This window comes from Macaca fascicularis, chromosome 8, assembly GCF_037993035.2.
Source record: "Macaca fascicularis isolate 582-1 chromosome 8, T2T-MFA8v1.1".
NCBI lineage: Eukaryota > Metazoa > Chordata > Mammalia > Primates > Cercopithecidae > Macaca > Macaca fascicularis.
In genome coordinates this window covers 20,248,430-20,266,410 of record NC_088382.1, presented here as the reverse complement: position 1 = coordinate 20,266,410, position 17,981 = coordinate 20,248,430, and the positions used below count along the sequence as shown (strand labels likewise).

Below are 17,981 nucleotides of genomic sequence, written 5' to 3'. Positions count from 1 at the left end.
GCGTGCTCCGCCCCCTCTGCGTCTCGCGTCATCATCTAGCGCCCCCGCCAGGACGTGCGAAAAGCGACGGCGCAGCACGGTACGGCGCAGCTCTTGCTCGCCTTTCCCCTTGCTGGGCGAGAGGTGTCTATGGGGCACCCGCTGCCGCCGCCGCTACCGCCACCGCCACCGCCGCCGGGTGCTGTCTCTATGGCGAGGAGGAGGAGGAGGAGCGCGAGCTCAGCGACACAAGTAGATCTTGCATCCGCCGCCGCCTTGCGGGGGGAGGGGCGGGTTAGGGAAGTAGAAAGGGGGCGGGGACGATGAACCTGAGAGGGTGCGCGATGGCGCCAGCTGGAGTGCGGCTGGCGGAGGAAGGAGTCTGGCGGCGGGTGGGGGGCTGGGTAACTGGGGCTGGGGGTTTGTCAAGGGGTTGGCGCGTGGTGATGACGCAAAGGCTTTGTACCTGGGGCTTCGAAGTGGGACGGAAATTGGGAGTGGAGGGCGGTGGCCTAGATCCTCAGCTCTTCGTATTCTTTCACGCAGCAGTGCTTGGGAGTCAGTGTAGCTCCAGTCAGTGTTATCAGCACCTTCGCACTGGCGCTCTGCCAGGGAAGAGAGTTATCTATGACTTGAATGCGTCGGTGCCGTCCTCTCGTTTCTCTGGGAACCTGCAGTACGGAGATGCTATCTCCAGTAATGAGAAGGCCTTTGGTGCCTCTTCGGGGCTTCTGGGACTGCAGTAGAGAGAGAGGTGGAGGAAAGCAATGTTAAACTACAGGGTGTTTCCAAATCTGTGTGTTTGTGTGCTTATGTGTGTGTGTATCGGGGTGGGAGAGTTATGAAGGAGGGGTGTCCTGGATTTCCTTTCGTTACTTTCATTTGGAGAATTCGAAGTTACATTTCTGATTCTTCAGAGTTTAGAAGACAGTCATAAAACCCTCTTTTTACCTTTTTTTTTTTTCAAATTTATGTGGAAAATGCAGAAGAATTTGAAATTTCCCTGCCCAAGAATCAACACGAACTCTGTTTATAGAGCAGAAATGTGAGCTGTATCTTTGGTAACCAGGGAATATGCTCTGAGTTTTAGACGTTCTATTGTGTTCTTTTTCCCTTCTGCAACTGCGAACATTCAGATAGTTTTCTGTGGCTGTTACTTTTTCTGAGAGCATTTACAAACATTTTTGACCCCTCTAGTCTAGTTTGAATAAATGCCAGTAAAGTAGATCTTGTAATCAAGTCGGATTTTGGTTGTATTGTTAATGAGGAATAAAAGTAAATACCACCTTTGGCATGGTAGCATCTGATCTTGTCACATGTGTATAAGTAATTTTTCATTTTTGTCTGGAAATGGATGGCTTTATAAAGTTTTATGCAGAGTAGCTGAACTCAGATAATTATCTTCAGCGGAAAGTTATAAAAATATGATTAGTATGTATGCATAAAAAAGTTATTTTAAAATAGCTGAAATCAGGACCAGGAAATCTGTGCTGTAGTCCTTTTTTTCCTACAGGCTAGCTGTGTGACCTTAAGTTACTTTCTAAACTTTGATTTTTTTTTATGAGTCAAGAACTTTGAATAAATAATCTCTTAGGTTCCTGCCAGATCATTCTGTGATTCAGGTTTGATATATCTGGTCTTTATATTGTTTTTTTTGTTTTGTTTTGTTTTGACAGGTACATAAATAAAGGATAAAATATTTTATGAAACAAATCTTCAATCAAGTATAACATTTTGATGCTTGGCATCTAGACTCCCTTGTGCCCTCACTATGCCAGCGGCAACTGTAGATCATAGCCAAAGAATTTGTGAAGTTTGGGCTTGCAACTTGGATGAAGAGATGAAGAAAATTCGTCAAGTTATCCGAAAATATAATTACGTTGCTATGGTATGCCCACAAGCAGGTCTTTAAAACGCTTCATATAAAGGAGGAAAAGGAAACTTTAAAGTCTTGAGTTCAGCCCTTTTGGTTGATATTTTTAGGGATTAATTTCACCCTGAAAAGAAAAATTTGTCACTGCCCTCTAGCCAAAAACCATCAGGAATACACCTGTGATTTGACAGGTTGGGTTTATCCCTCACTGCAGTGAGGGAAAACGCACTGGAATTCCTGGGAACCATGGGCCATTTGAATAAGAGGGCGTTAGAAAGGATTTGGGCTTGTGTCAGGTGGTCTTGGGGAAGGTAAGGGAAGCAGGGCTTTACTGTGGATTGGATGTGGTCAGGAAGCCAGGGTAATTCTGTGATTGGATATCTTACTAAGTCTTAAATGAGAGACTAGAATGAGGTTAAAGCTGCAGAGAAGGAACAGTCATTCATTTAGCCAGGATGGAGATACTTGGTCATTTTGTGGTTTGACATTGTTTATTTTTTTGTCCTTGTTTGGACATGATTACAGAGTAGCCTTATTTGAGGTTGAACTTCTGTGAAATTATGTTCAACAGGAGAACATTAGGGCCTAGCTGTGAGTGCCAGATCTGCTCCAAGCAACACCAAAGCCTAGCTGGTAGTACCACATGAGCTCCCAGAAGCTAGGGAGCTCTTTCTCAAACAAAAAAAAATCAAATGTGCCAGTGAAATGTTGTTGGTCTGCAATTTGTTTTCATAATTAACACTGGAGTTCCGTGAATATACTGTGTTACTAAGCAACTCTGCTTTTGCACGTGCTGTTTAGTCTGCCTAGATTGTCTAACCAGTTAATGATTTTTCTTCTTTACCTTTACACTATTTCTGTTAGCTACCTGTTTTCTGCATCCACTAGATTATTATTAGCTCCATAAAGCAAGTGCTTTAATCGTCCTTTCTCTCCCAGCACCTAGCATAACACATATAGTATCCAATAAAGTGACTGTTGAATTGCACTGAATTTAGAGAAATAGTGATTTCTTTACTATTTCATAGTGACTTGATAGGTAGTTTTTATTCTTAGCCCTAGTTTGAATTCTAACTGATGTATCTTTGTCTCAGTATTTTTAATAAAAATAAACAAATGGATTACTTTGGGGAGGAGCAGGTTGATTGGTTAAAACATGAATGTTTGTAGGTAACATACTGTTTAATAAAGGTATACTTAGCCATGATTAGAACTAAAATTGTTTTCTTAACCAGTGGAAATTCATAGTGATCATTGATTTCTCAGATAATAAAGAGTGGCAACATAGAGAAGTGATAACATCCTACAAGAGTGAGTGGGTAGCATGCTATTCTTGACAACATGCTTTCTGTGGACTATAGAGAGAATATTGTTTCAGCCGGAGAAATTAGGAAGCTAATGATGTTTTTCTTAGGATTTTGGTGTTGAGAAAAACCTTGTCTCAGAGAAGCAATTGGAAAGTACAGGGCGTTTTCCATTCTTTTGAACCAGTTATTCAAGAAACTTGGTTTTAGCATTGGAATACTGTGAGCATCATTTCACGTATCTTTTGGGAGATAGGCATTTATGATTTTCCCCCCTTTCTTGGGTATAGAGTAAGTATTTGGTTACGTTTATCACATGTATCTCATACGTAGTAATTTTTTTGATACATTTAAGAAAAGGTTATTAAGTCTATAGAGTTTTATGGTTCTAAAAAGTGAGGTTCTTTCTAGTTAAAAGATACTTTGTAATTGAATATAAATGTGTAGAATATCATCTGTAGGATTCTTTGATTTGCATCAAAAGTTAAGAATGTGTGGACTGTAGTTTTGACTGTTCAGTACATAATGAATCTTAAAACTATTTTACAGGACACCGAGTTTCCAGGTGTGGTTGCAAGACCCATTGGAGAATTCAGGAGCAATGCTGACTATCAATACCAACTATTGCGGTGTAATGTAGACTTATTAAAGATAATTCAGCTAGGACTGACATTTATGAATGAGCAAGGAGAATACCCTCCAGGAACTTCAACTTGGCAGTTTAATTTTAAATTTAATTTGACGTAAGTGGGAAATAACTGTATAACCCAGACTTTTTTTTTCTTTAATCTTAGGAATTGATTTTCCTCAAGTATGGTGACATGCTAGGTGAATTTGGTGTAGTTGTACTGAAAATATGTAAAACTTAACATTTCAAAAGCATGGTTTTCTTTTTTACTATGGGAACAAAAAATACTTTTGATGTTAAAGATTTTACATTTAAAATATGACTGCAACTTTTTTTGTATTTGGAAAACTTTGGGTATTGAAAGTACTTCTGATAGAAAAAATAATCTTACCACATTAGTTTAGTTTTACTTTGAAAAATTTTGTGTGCAGTTTGAAATATAGCCTTTTATAATATTTATCCTTCTTGTAAAGATTTTTATTGCAGTCATATTCCAGTTTATGAGTAGATTACATGTCAAATGCAGTAAGACGTTTTTTGGAACCTTGGGTACGTTTTCCTTTCAAGTCAGTACTATATAATCATTATGTTGCCACTTCAGCCCACAAAAGCTCTCTTAATTTACATATAGTAGAAATAGTAGTGTCCTTGACCTGGTGTTTATCATATGTCAGAATCTGCATTCTAACTCAAGCCCTGGGTCTCCACCCAGTTTCCTTAGTTTTAATATTTCTATATTATTATTAGAAGTAGTCTTGATAGCTGAGGGAAGTTTTAAGAGTGTTTTTGGAGAAGGGCAGATTATTTGCAAACTGTAAGTTGGGTGAATAAAATATTTAATACATTCTCAGTATAGCAGGACCTCAAATGTCATTTTTTTCAGCATTGTTTCATGGTAACATTCAGAAAAAATAAAATTGATTTCTGACCCGGGCCACTACCTGTGTGGAGTTTTCCACGTTCTCGTATGTATATGGATTTTCTCCCGGGTCCTCTGATTTCCTCCCACATCCCAAGGCTGTGCACGTTAGGTGAAGTGGTGTGGCTAAGTTGTCCCAGTGTGAGTGAGTAGGTGTATCTTTGTGAGTGCACCGTGCCACGGAATGACATGTTGACCAACGTTGGTTCCCACATTGCGCCCTGAGCTGCCAGAATAGGCTCTGGCTTTCTTCACCACTCAGCTGAATAATGGAGCAAATAATTATCTTACTTGTTTTTATTTATTGTTCTTAAATTTACATACAGCTCACATTTATTTCAGTATTTAATATTAGAAGTATTTTGGTCTTTATCTAGAAGTTTGGTGATTTTTTTTGTGACCAGCAATAGGCCATAGGAACTTAACTTTTGTTTTTATCAATTAGCCTGTGGTAAAAATTGGTTTCGTTATCCATCTTTTGGCTTAAAGTTGCAGTTTCCAAGAACTTACTGATAACGTTGAGTGAGTACTTAACTGTATGTTGCAATGTTGCATTGTTCTTCTATTTGACATCCCACATTTGTGCCATATATCGTAATATCTGATAGGAAAAATAGTAAAAGAAGCTGTAGGCAATTAATGGTAGTGCCAATATATGAATTCTTTCTTCCTGTTCTTTGTCGAATAAACAAAGATATTTAATATACACAATTTTACGAAAGTAGGGCTTAGGAAAAGCAGAGTAATGATGTCTGTGTTATAGTAATATGGCTTATAATTACACTGTGTTTAGCCTGACTCTCCATTTCATTCTTTTGGGTTTAATAATATACTCTCTGTTCGGAGACCAAGGCAGGAGGATTGCTTGAGGCCAAGAGTTCTAGACCAGCCTGGTCAACATAGACTCTGTCTCTACAAAAAAAAAATTAGCCAGGCATGGTGGCTGTGTATCTGTCGTTGTAGCAGTAGGGAGGCTGAACCAAGTGGATTGCTTGAACTGAGGAGTTCAAGGCTGTAGTGAGCTAGATTGCACCACTGCACTCCAGCCTGGGCAACAGGGTGATACTTTGTCTTTAAAAATATCTATATCTATCTTTACACACATACAGACTACAGAACCTTATAAAGTAAACTTTTCCAACCCGTGGCCCAGGATGGCTTTGAATGCAGCCCAACACAAATTCATAAACTTTCTTAAAACATTACGAGATTTTTTGTTGTTGTTACTTTATTTAATGTGTGGCCTAAGACAGTTATTTCAGTGTGGCCCAAGGGAAGCCAAAAGATTGGACACCCTGGTTATAAAGGGTGAAAAGTACTCCACTCAGACTGATAACCTTTTATAAGAACTACGGCTCTGAAACACTGAAAATTGCCTGCTCTCCTTTTTCTCAAATGATAAACCTTTATTAAAATTAGTTCTTTACCATTTCATTTGCTCCATGTTACTTTTTTTTCAAATGAATTAGTACATTGTTTTTAAATTAGATACTATTGTGATCTCAGTACATGAGAAGGAGGTAACCCATCAGCTTCTCAGTTTGAGTAAAATTGAGTTTCCTTTTCTAGAAACACCTTTGTTCTGGTAACAACTGCTTTCTTAGTACAGCATCTAAGTGACATTTTTTCTTTCTTACTCAGAAAGGACTGCTAAAGTTTACTGCCAAGTTTTGCTACCATTTACACCAGGGGTGTCTAATGTTTTGGTTTCCCTGGCCCACATTGGAGGAAGAATTGTCTTGGGCCACACGTAAAATACACTAATGCTAACAATAGCTGATGAGCTAAAAAAAAAAAAAAATTCACAAAAAAGAAAATTCTCAGAATGTTTTAAGAGACTTTACGAATTTGTATTGGGCTGTGTTCACAGCCACGCTGGGCACCCACTGGCTGCAGGTTGGACAGGCTTGATTTACACTGATGTTAGGAGATGTTTACGGAGAAGGATACAGTGAAAAACATTAGGTAGAAGAAGTCATTTGGAAGATAAACCAGTAGTGCCTAATATAGAGAGAGCACCATGAAGAGATTCTTGGAAATTTTGAAGAAAGAGAAAATTGGCTTCTTAATGGGGTGGCTAGAATGCGTGTCAGTTACAGTGCTAAGACACTAGGGATTTAGTACTGAGGAAAGTTGGTCATGGCCTTTATAACTCAGTGTTTTGTAACTCTTCTGTTTTCTCTCTATTGCCAAAGTCTAAGAATTAGAATTATTAATACTGATCAATGTATGGGAATTCTCTCCAAACTGAATTTGGAGTTGATATATCTATGAAAATTGAAGTGGAATACTGATGAGCTGTGAAGAAGAAAAGCAACCCATGGAAATAATGTCACTGATGAGTCAAAGAGGGTTAAAAATAAATTTTTAAAAAATCACTTTGAGGCTGGGCACGGTGGCTCACGCCTGTAATCTCAGCACTTTGGGAGGCCGAGGTGGGCGGATCACGAGGTCAGGAGATTGAGACCATCCTGGCTAACACGGTGAAACCCTGTCTCTACTAAAAATACAAAAAAAAATTAGCTGGGCGTGGTGGTGGGCGCCTGAAGTCCCAGCTACTTGGGAGACTGAGGCAGGAGAATGGCATGAACCCGGGAGGCGGAGCTTACAGTGAGCCGAGATCATGCCATTGACTCCAGCCTGGACGATAGAGTGAGACTCCGTCTCTAAATAAATAAAAAGTAATCACTTTTGGTGATTGCAGTATTTCTTGATATTTGAGAGAATTATTTAATAGGATAGTAGAAATTACAGGGCATCTTGGGTTCAGTGGTAACAGAAAGGATGCTGATGCGTCATTTAAGGAAAGTGGCAGTGTAAAGAAGGAGATGGAGAGTGCCATAAGAAGGGAGGCTGGATGCAGTAGCCCATTCCTGTAATCCCAGCACTTTGGGAGGCCAGTTGGAAGCCAAGGCGGACAGGTCACTTGAGCTCAGAAGTTCAAAACCAGCTTGGGCAACATGGCAAACCCTTGTCTCTACAAAAATAGAAAAATTAGCCAGGCATGGTGACGCATATCTGTAATCCCAGCTACTTGGGAGGCTGCAGAAGGAGGATTGCTTGAGTCTGGGAGGTCAAGGCTGCAGTGAGCCGTGTTCAAGCCACTGCTTCCAGGATGATGGCCAGACCCTGTCTCAAGAATGGAAAGCAGAATCAACAGAATAGTGGTTTTTATTTTGTTTTACAGATAATACACAGACACAGTTGAGTGTTCACGAGTTAAGGAGTTGTATGTTAGGATAAAGATAGGCACTTTAGAAGTCCTTTGAGGAATGGCATGGAATAGCATCTAAGGCATTGGTAGCAGTTAGCTTCGGCGATGAGGCAAGCTGTCTTTGGAGTCTAAAGGAGAACAATCTTCACATAGGTAGATGTAAAGAAAGACAGGAATATTGGTCTGATATTTCTTTGTAAAGCAAGTGTGGGGTGAAGCCATATGCTGCAAGGAAACCGGTGAAGGGTGTTACTAGAAACTTGGAGAAAAAGGGCTAAACCACTTGCATACCTATACCTTGGCAAGTGGCCAAGAATGATGTGAGCCTGTAGAAGAATCTGTTTTTTATTGGTTGCTTATAGTTGCTAAGGCATGCCTCAGTGTGAGCATTGGGACCTGATGAGTGAGATTCTAATTTTTTGAGGTACATATTTTTAGCATAGGAAAGCTATGGTGTCACTAGAAAAAAACCAAAAACCAAAAAACTACTTCATTGGGTTTATTCTGTTACTCTTCCTAAAGGATATTCCAGGGGAGACTGACTTTTAAGTGATGTGGTTTCCTTCTGTTTTAAAGTATTTCCATTGTTAGCTTTGTAATTTTTCAGACCTAGAAATAAGTTGATTTCCAAAGGACTAACCATAAGGATACTTTTTGGCCCAAGTGAAATATACCCTATGGTTTAGTTTTGTCAAAAGTGTTTAATAGGAATTCCTTTTGCCAAGAGGTAGAATCCGGTATTCTTACAATTTGAAAAGTAAGTAAAAAAATACTTTTTCCCATATTCTCAAAAATATATCTGTATTTTGGTAGCTTTTTTGTTTTAATATTTCAGATACAGATATACTGTATTTTGGGAACTTTTAATATTTCAGATACACATATATTTGTGGTTGGAAATATATTTGTGGTTGGAGATGGCTTTCTTTTTGGCTTAAGTGAAGTCTTGAAGAATTGGTTTATATTTAGATTGCCTGGCTTGATTTTATAAGGCAGTCATTTAGGAATCGGATTGTTGGCAGAAGAAATTATTGCTGTTACAGCACAGTCCTTAACTTTAAACAGTGTTACTTATTGGAGCCATTTGCAAGGCTCATCATTTGTGAAAGGAGGCATCTCCTTCTTTAAGATGAAGTGTAGTTTAACTCGTCCACATGAGACGTTTTCTACCGGGTCTCCTTCCTGGTGCTGCTGAGAGCATGGGAGATGGGCATGTGCCCCGCAGCTATGGCTGCAGCTCCATGTGGCAGCCTTACAGTGGCTGCTGAGACTGAGAGTCTCTGAGAAAACTTGTCTGTTACTTTGTGATGGTAGCCCCTGGTGAGTAGAAGACCCTTTTCCAAACCCAGTTAAATGTATTTAAGTATGAAAGGCTAATAGAGTTAATAGTAAAGATTAAAATTGCACCTTTGGACTCTTTGAATGATTTTTTATTATTTGAAACACTTTTCTGAAATAATGACCCTTGTATTTAAATTGCATTTTTCTTGCATATATGTAAAGCATTGGAACAGCTGGACTCAAGCCAGTCCTCTGTCTCTTTTCCGGCACTGTAGTTATAGATGTAAGCAGAAGAACAGCTTGTTTGAAGTAATGGCATGTTTGAATGTTGTCTTTCTCTTTCTTCTGCCAGGGAGGATATGTATGCCCAGGACTCTATAGAGCTACTAACAACATCTGGTATCCAGTTTAAAAAACATGAGGAGGAAGGAATTGAGACCCAGTACTTTGCAGAACTTCTTATGACTTCTGGAGTGGTCCTCTGTGAAGGGGTCAAATGGTTGTCATTTCATAGGTAAAACGACTACATTGAAAATGCCTTTTGTTTTTCCATCTCATACTTGCTCCACACTTACCTGGGGCACTGTGTTAGCAATTTCAGGTTTAATTCTAGAAAGAGTTGACTGCCATATAGAGTTGTCTCCTGACTCTGAGGAGGCTAGTGTTGGTCTACTTAAAGGTTAATTTAAACTATGGGATCCATTTTTGCCTGTGAGAAGCATGTTGCATAGTGGAAACAGTACGGGTTCTCTACAAAGTGAAAGACCCCGGTTTAAATCCAGCAGTGCCTTTGGAATTGGTGTTACCTAGGGTTTTCTTTTACTGTTTCTACACCTTAGTTTTTAATGTTCTACAGGGGAAACCATTTATTTACATTTACAAAAATTTATTGAGTATTTACCATATGGCAGGCACTGAGATGAGATTCTAGGAATTAAGCTGTGAATAAAACAGACAACAATTATTTTCCTCATGGAGTTTATATTCTCATGGGGGTGGGCAGACAGTTTTTAAAAATGGAGTTCACATTGATTTGTTAGATAGTGATAAGTACTATCACAAAACAGCATAGAAAATGCTAGGGATGGGTGTGGAGGTAGATTTTAATTTTTTAAAAAATAAAGTGATAAGGCATCCCTTTGAAGAAATACATTGAAGACTTGTTTTAATGGTCACTAAGATAACTTTATAAACAGTAAATTCTCAATAACTGGTGGTTTTAAGTTCTTTATTGTTATGAAACTAGATTTTTTAAGAGTGTTTCTGGTAAGGAAACTAGTTCCGATTTTGTGAAATAGACTTCCATGTATGAGAAAGAGTTTTCCCATCTAAGTAGACTAAACTGACCACCCAGGGACTAAAAGTAACCTTCAGAATGGTTACTTTCATTAGGTTTTGAAAAAGCTTTATGTTACATAGATGTTAATACTCTTACACTTGATCCACTTCACACATTTATTTTAAATCTGAGTCTCCTTGGTTTAGTTTGTATCTCTGATCTGTGGGATGTTTATAGTGAAGGATTTCATGTGGGCAACTTTGATGTGTACTAAGCAGAAACTGTTGAGTTGTAGGTAGTGAACACACTGATTCTTACTTATCATCTTTTTTTGTCTCTTTTCTACTTGAACCCATACCTTAGGAGACACAACTTAAGACTCTTGATACAAATAACTGTTTTTTAGTCATTTTTTCTTCCCTAGATATGAAGATGTAAAAGAACTGGAAAGTATTGTCCTATCCTTTTACTATATATGACATACTTTTTCATTTAAAAAATACTCCGACAAAATACAGTGCACTAGGCACTGGGGTATTAAGATGAATGAAAACAAACAGGTTTCATTCATGTCGTCTTGGAGTTTAGAATCTAAGTTAGACTGATATATTTAAATATTTATTAAGATACAAGATTTTATTCCATTAAATATCATTAGCTGTTTTCCTCATGTTCTAATCTATTTCAAGTAATAAGGAATAGTTTAGGAAGTTTATAAATCCTAAGTGCTAATATGATCTTAAACTTTTAATGTTAGTAAGCAGATGCCTTATAGGCTTCCTGTCAGAGGTCCTGTAAGGAAAAGTAGACGAGGGATGGATGTGTCTACGTGGCCTGGAAGTGTAGGGAGACAGAAAGCTGTGAAAAAAGGCCAAAGGGAGAAGAGGTCTGGATTTGAGAATGTAGGAGTTTGCATTTTATGATGAGGAGAGTAGTTATTTTTTTACTACCCTTCACTTCTTCCATGTGCAACATTTCCATTAATAATGACTCTTAGGGAGCCACACTGAGAGGAAGAGAATTGTGACGGAAGAGAGGGAGAGACTACTTAATAACATAGTCATTTAAGAGAAGTGAAAATACCTTGTTACAGTCTTATTCTTTGGATAATATATATGACCACCTTATGAAAAAGATGGGATGTCTTGCATTACTTTTGCCTATCGAATGCCAGTTGTCTTGCTACATTTGCTAACTCCTCTGGCCAAGTTTCCATACATCTTTATTTCTCCATTTCCATAGTTATTTAAAAAAGTATTTTGAGACATCTATGGGCAGCTTGATGCTCTTTTGGTGTTCTCAATTCAAATATCAACAAACTAGTATTTTCGTGACCACAGGCTTGGTTTGATAGTGTAGATCTGTGTTGATATCTCTGAATAATAAAGTGATAAAGTTCTTAATACTGTAAAATGACAGCATTTTCCCATTATAGTTCTCAATGTTTGTTTTCTCTGTTCTTGTGTGCACTTCTCTTTAATGTTTTTGGAAGGACTATAGTGTGACTTGCTTAAATTTGAATCAGATAAACTTTTTTTTTTTTAATCTTTATGGTATTTATGTGTCCCTCTTCTCTATTCTTTTAACCCTTTTATAGTGGTTACGACTTTGGCTACTTAATCAAAATCCTAACCAACTCTAACTTGCCTGAAGAAGAACTTGACTTCTTTGAGATCCTTCGATTGTTTTTTCCTGTAATTTATGATGTGAAGTACCTCATGAAGAGCTGCAAAAATCTCAAAGTAAGGCTTCAGGTGGCATTATCTATAGCAGCATGCTGTTCAGACCAAGGGACTGTCATGAGAGCCTAGGCTGGGATGTTGTTTTAAACCATATTTTACAGTATTACATTAAATGCAATTATATTATCTGGTCATGTGATTTTTTTTTCTTGCATACATGGTAATTTATAGGGAATTGTTTTTTCAGAGCTTCAGTATGTCTTGGCAGAAGGCAGAATATTCAACAGATTTCTAGCTTAGGTCAGATTCTTGTCATTGCTTGCCAGATTGAAAATCACAAACAAAAACAAACATCAGAGGACAGTGAGGCTCTCATATGCACACCAGTGTGAGTTCTTTCTTTCTCCCAGCACGCATAGAATATCTTCTTACAAGATAGAATCTAAGGTGGCCAGAGATGTGCAGATGTATTCAGTAATGTGGCAAAAGAGTTTTTCTTTCCTTTTGGCTTATCTTGGCTAGAAATTATTGTGTCAGTTCTAGTGATAGGATAATGTTCCTAGGATAAAACTACATAGCTAAAAGGTTCTTTTTCTGGCCAAAAGATGTCAGCTTCTTACAGTTAAGTATGATGGGAAATGTGTAGGTCCTGCCTAGATAGTAGTAACAGTCTGACGCTGCATAATGTGTATTTTTAAACTCTAAACATTAATTTTTTTGTTTTTGAGATGGAGTCTCGCTCTGTCACCCAGGCTGGAGTGCAGTGGGGTGATCTCAGCTCACTGCAACCTCTGCCTCCTAGGTTCAAGTGATTCTCCTGCCTCAGCCTCCTGTGTAGCTGGAATTACAACTGCCCATGACCACGCCCAGCTAATTATTGTATTTTTAGTAGAGATAGGGTTTCACCACGTTGGTTACACTGGTCTTAACAGATAAGATGAGAAGCTTTCTTTTGGCCAGTGTTTACCTTTAACAAGGGATATGGTCAGCATATGACTAGAGAAATTTTCAAGAAAGGTTAGTTTATGTTTGTAGCAGTAGACTTCTGTGTAATTTGAGGGGACTTCCAGTAAGTGAACTTGCAGTAGGGTGTCCCTTACTTGAGAAACAGTCCACCCTGTGAAAGCACACTGCATGCTGAGGCCTACATGTTTTCACTTGACTTTTTTTTTTTATTGACATGTCTGTATAATGACAGTTTTCAGGAACAGGGGACCAAATTATTGCTCGTTACGTGGTTGTTACTGGGAAGTTTCTAAGTACAGATATTCTCAATGTGTCCTGAGTAAGCTGCTATGTTAAAATTCAGGTTAACAACAAAGGTGCTTTTTGACCTATAGTCAGCCATGCTGTTCTATTCAGTTCTATTCTGTGTTCTCCTGAGCAGCTGCTAATGATACCTAATCCTCGTGCTATTTTTAGCACAGAAGCAACTGCTGTGTAAAGCATTGTTTCAAGCTGTGATGCACAGAAGGGCCATTTTGCTGGTGGAGGCCTTAACAATTTAGAGAAGAATTTTTGTTTTGTTGTTGGTGTTTCTTTACTTCACTCTCTATCCTCATTCTCCCCTCCCTTTACTCTCCTTCCCTCTCCTCCCACTTTCTTTCCTTCTGTTACTGTCTTTCCCTTCCTTTCTTTTCACTCTCATCTTTCTTTTTTAATCTTAGCAGTATTAACATAGGTGCATTATAGCAGACCACTCTAAGGAGTTGTGTGCATATACGCATCTTAACAAACAAAACCATAGTTAAGCATTTAGCATATTCTTAATGATTTGGTTATTCATAATGGCTTTGTTTTGTAAAAATTAAGTGAAAACTACAAATGGATGGTGGGAAGTTTAAGAAAATATGGAAACAATGGTGTTATACTAGCTATGCAGTTTTACAATTATTACAGGATTGATAGACCATGAGTGTACTTGATAAATATTACCCTATATATGGTCTGCTTCCCTCCCATATCTAGGAAAGTTATTTACTTGTCATACACCTTGAAACATAATGAAGATACATTTTCCCAATTAGGATCTTGTTTTCTATTAAATGATACTGTTTCCACATTCAACAAATACATTAGTAATTCACATTCTCTGTTTCTTCCCCCCAATCTTTATAAAATTCACCTTTACATACTAAAGTTTATTTTTATTTTGGTCAGTGTCTAAGTTTGTAATTTGTGAAAGTAGGCGTTGCAGTATTTTCCTCTTTGACAAGCAATTTTTATTTCTTCTAGGGTGGATTACAGGAGGTGGCAGAACAGTTAGAGCTGGAACGGATAGGACCACAACATCAGGCAGGATCTGATTCATTGCTCACAGGAATGGCCTTTTTCAAAATGAGAGAAGTATGAAGACATCACTGCCTTTTTCTCAGTTGGTTGTTAGGTTGAGAACATTAAAAATCTTATGGCCAAAGATTTTGGGCAACAAGTACCTACTAAGTAAAGATATATTTAGAGATACCATATGAGTCACATCCACTACACTTAAAAGTATTCAAAAATAAGTCATCTTGAAATGTAGTTCAGAAGGAACTGGGAGAACATGTTCATCATAGAACCAAAAATTTTAAAACATAAACTACCTGAGAAATCATGTAGGTCCAACCATATTATTTCTCAGGTGAGAAAACAGGCTAATAACTTCCATGATCAAACACATTACTAGTGGGAAAACTCCGGAGTTCTAACTCCCATTGGTGCTGCTTCTACAAGGCAAGGAATCTTTGTATTAGGTTTCTTCTAGCATGGCCCTCTTTTAGGCTTTAAATTGGTGATAAATATGTTATTTGCTCATGTCATTCTTCAGTGCTTTGAAGATTTTATAGAGAAGGACTCAGGCTTTTTACTGGATTGAGTCTTAAGAGGGGAGTTGAATTCTGAAGGGATAAAATAAATCCAACGTCCTAGTTGAATCAGAAACCCCATTAGGAAAACCCTCCTTAAATGGCAAAAGGCATGTTAGGTATGGAAGAATGGAACTTAATGAACCCATTATTCACTCTTAAGTAATTAAGTGATATGCACAGATACACCTAGCTATAGGTAAACAGGAAAATTGTGCAAAAACAAGTGAGGTTTTTCTTGGCTCTAAGTTTTCCTTTTTGCAAAAATTCTCTGTGGATTTGAGTATATTTTCTCTTAGACATGAAAGAATTGACTGAGACTGAGAATTTAAAAACTTTTTGGAGCAATGTATTGATAATAGAAAGCATTAAAGCTGTTTTGCTAAGTAGTGTTGATTCAGAAGTGATTTGGACTATCCATTCATGACACGTAAACATTTTGTTTTGGAGTCCTTCCCATTGTTTCATTAGATAATTGAAATAACCTTTTAGATTTTTTAGCTTTGCATTTTAAAAATGTCTTAATGGTTTATTTAACTAAAGGTGGATTTCTGGCACTAATTTATTTTTATTTTTCTTGGCTTCTTCAATGACAGTAAAGTAATAGAGTGTGAATGTTTGGATTTTACTGTCCATGACTTTACAGTTTATTTATAGCCAGCTCAGCCTTGCCTGTAGATTTAAGACAGCTTATGAACCTAAACTTTTTTTTCCCCACCATCATTGGCTTTCTTCATTCTTACTCGAGTATTGTTAATTAATGGAATAAATATTTATTTATCCACGATGACAAATTCTTATAAAAATGGTCTAAATGGAAAAGACATGCATTTGTACATTTTTTTCATAGTCTCTTACTTTGGTTTCTGAGCTCTGTACTTTTGAGGACATTAGTTTTACTCATTGAACTGAAATGTGTAGCCTCAAAGGAACACCATAGAAAAGAGCCATCATTATCTCAGTGAACAGTCAGTACTTACATTGCTGAAATATAAATTACAAGTGGTTCCCTTTGGTTAAAATTATCTTTTTTTTTCTTCAAAATTCCTTTTTAGATGTTCTTTGAAGATCATATTGATGATGCCAAATATTGTGGTCATTTGTATGGCCTTGGTTCTGGTTCATCCTATGTACAGAATGGCACAGGGAATGCATATGAAGAGGAAGCCAACAAGCAGTCATGACATGAAATAGTCTTTTTATTTTATTTTGAGCTACACACATGCTTGTATATAGGTTTTATCTCTGGTTGAATCCCTTGAACAATAGACAGTACCTTTCCCCCCCCCTTTCATGGCCCATTTTATTGTCTACCTTTCACTACTAAGTATGACCGTTCCTATCTCAGATCTTAATAAAAAACAAAACAAAACAAAAAACCAAAACAAAAACTCATTCAGGTTAAATTTGGCCTTAATTTAATATACTTGTTAGCAAGCGTGTGTGACAGAGAGTGGGGAAAGCTACATCACTGAATATTTTGATAAACTTTACCTACTTGAGTTTGGTTTATTTTTCCCTTTTCCTAAATTGACTAGCACTGACTGTAATTTATTTCCCTGTTTCATGTCTCTCTCTTCCATTCTGCAGGAGTTTTAGCTATTTGAGATTGTGGACCATCAGTTTTGCACTTTAGAGAGCGTTTCTGACTCAAAACCTCTGTTTTATCAAAAATTTTGTTTTTTCTTGATCTTAGCTGGAAAAATGACCATCTGCCACCTTGACACAGTATTTACTTGGTTTTGACTCACAGAATATAGCATATTCATTGTGCAAACTGTCGATTCAGCGAAACTAAAAAAAAAAGGACAAGAAACTACTGAGGAGCTTAGTAACTGCTGTTTCTGTACGTAGTGTTTAATCTTCCAAGCACATCTAGTGTCTGTCAGTTTCTAATTGGCATGTGTAGGCTGCTCTGTGACTGAAGAATTTTCAAACCAGCTTTACACCCTTCAGGAAAAATCCCTTGTGATTGGATGTTTAGTATCTGCCAGGAAACTGGTACTCAAGATGTTGAAGCTACAGTTATTTTATGATAGCACACTTCCCTTGATCTGCTTATTTTTATTCCATCACCATTTACCCTTGTCTTTTTTTAAAATTTTATTTTGTAGCCATACTTATGATGCTTTTGATTTGTTGGTTACACAAATCAATTTTATTAAAATCCAAAGATAACAAGTCTTTAGGTATATTTTGTACCAGATTAAATTAGAAGACAAAAATTGCGCTTTCATAGTTGCTACAAAGGTAAATAATGGAGAGATTTGGTACAAAACAACAAATTATATATATATATATATTCTCATATATATATATAGCTAATAAAATTACCTGAGGAGTGTAATGCTTGTTTATTTTTTTGTGTATATCTTTGCAATCTATTTTATATATATTGACAAAAGAGACTGTGAAATATTTAGCCATGCAGAATATGTGACCAGACCAGAGCATGTGTAGGAAGACTTTGGTAATCATTAACTGTACCCTGAAATGATGGACTACAAGTTATAATGTGTGTTACCTACACTTCAATCAGTAATATTAGCAAATCTTCAAATGTTAGTCACATTGGTTTGTCTCCCTTGTACATTCTTTATTCATGATATTACAGTGCTGTAACTGGGTGGTCCTTTTTAAACAAAACATTATTTGCAAAACAGAGGGTATTATTTGTTTTTAAAGCTTTTGTAAATAAAGGCTTCAAAATGTTTTCTTATAAATGTTGATGACTGGTGATTTTGTTTTGGAAATACTCATTTGGGGGATATTGTTCATTTTTATTTGGGCAACTCAACAGAATTCAGTAACTTCCTTCATTAACCCTAGATGATTATTAGTCCATTAATTGAAAAATCAGTCTGAGTTTTCTGCATTTCAAGTGTTGGCTTATTCTTGTTCTTTATGAGTACCTCAACTAGCTAAGTAAGGATTTCTATTTCTCCTTTCCAGGAATGCATTTATTCATAAGGATAT

General features: G+C 37.3%; 1 protein-coding gene across 4 annotated transcripts; it reads left to right on the top strand.

Annotated features, from left to right (window-relative positions):
• The first annotated feature begins 40 nt into the window (after positions 1-40).
• Positions 41-17,728, top strand: CNOT7 (CCR4-NOT transcription complex subunit 7). 4 transcript variants are annotated; one of them, XM_045398993.2, is made up of 7 exons: positions 41-79; positions 1,656-1,867; positions 3,706-3,899; positions 9,551-9,712; positions 12,075-12,219; positions 14,395-14,505; positions 16,061-17,728. In XM_045398993.2, exons 2-7 carry the CDS (start codon positions 1,751-1,753, stop codon positions 16,187-16,189), a joined length of 858 nt encoding a protein of 285 aa, XP_045254928.1. In that variant the 5' UTR covers positions 41-79; positions 1,656-1,750; the 3' UTR covers positions 16,190-17,728. The 4 variants fall into 4 exon arrangements, with proteins under 4 accessions (XP_045254928.1, XP_005562721.1, XP_045254927.1 ...); XM_005562664.4 differs by having other exon boundaries at positions 55-231; XM_045398992.2 differs by lacking the exon at positions 41-79 and adding an exon at positions 311-675.
• Positions 17,729-17,981: the final 253 nt, after the last annotated feature.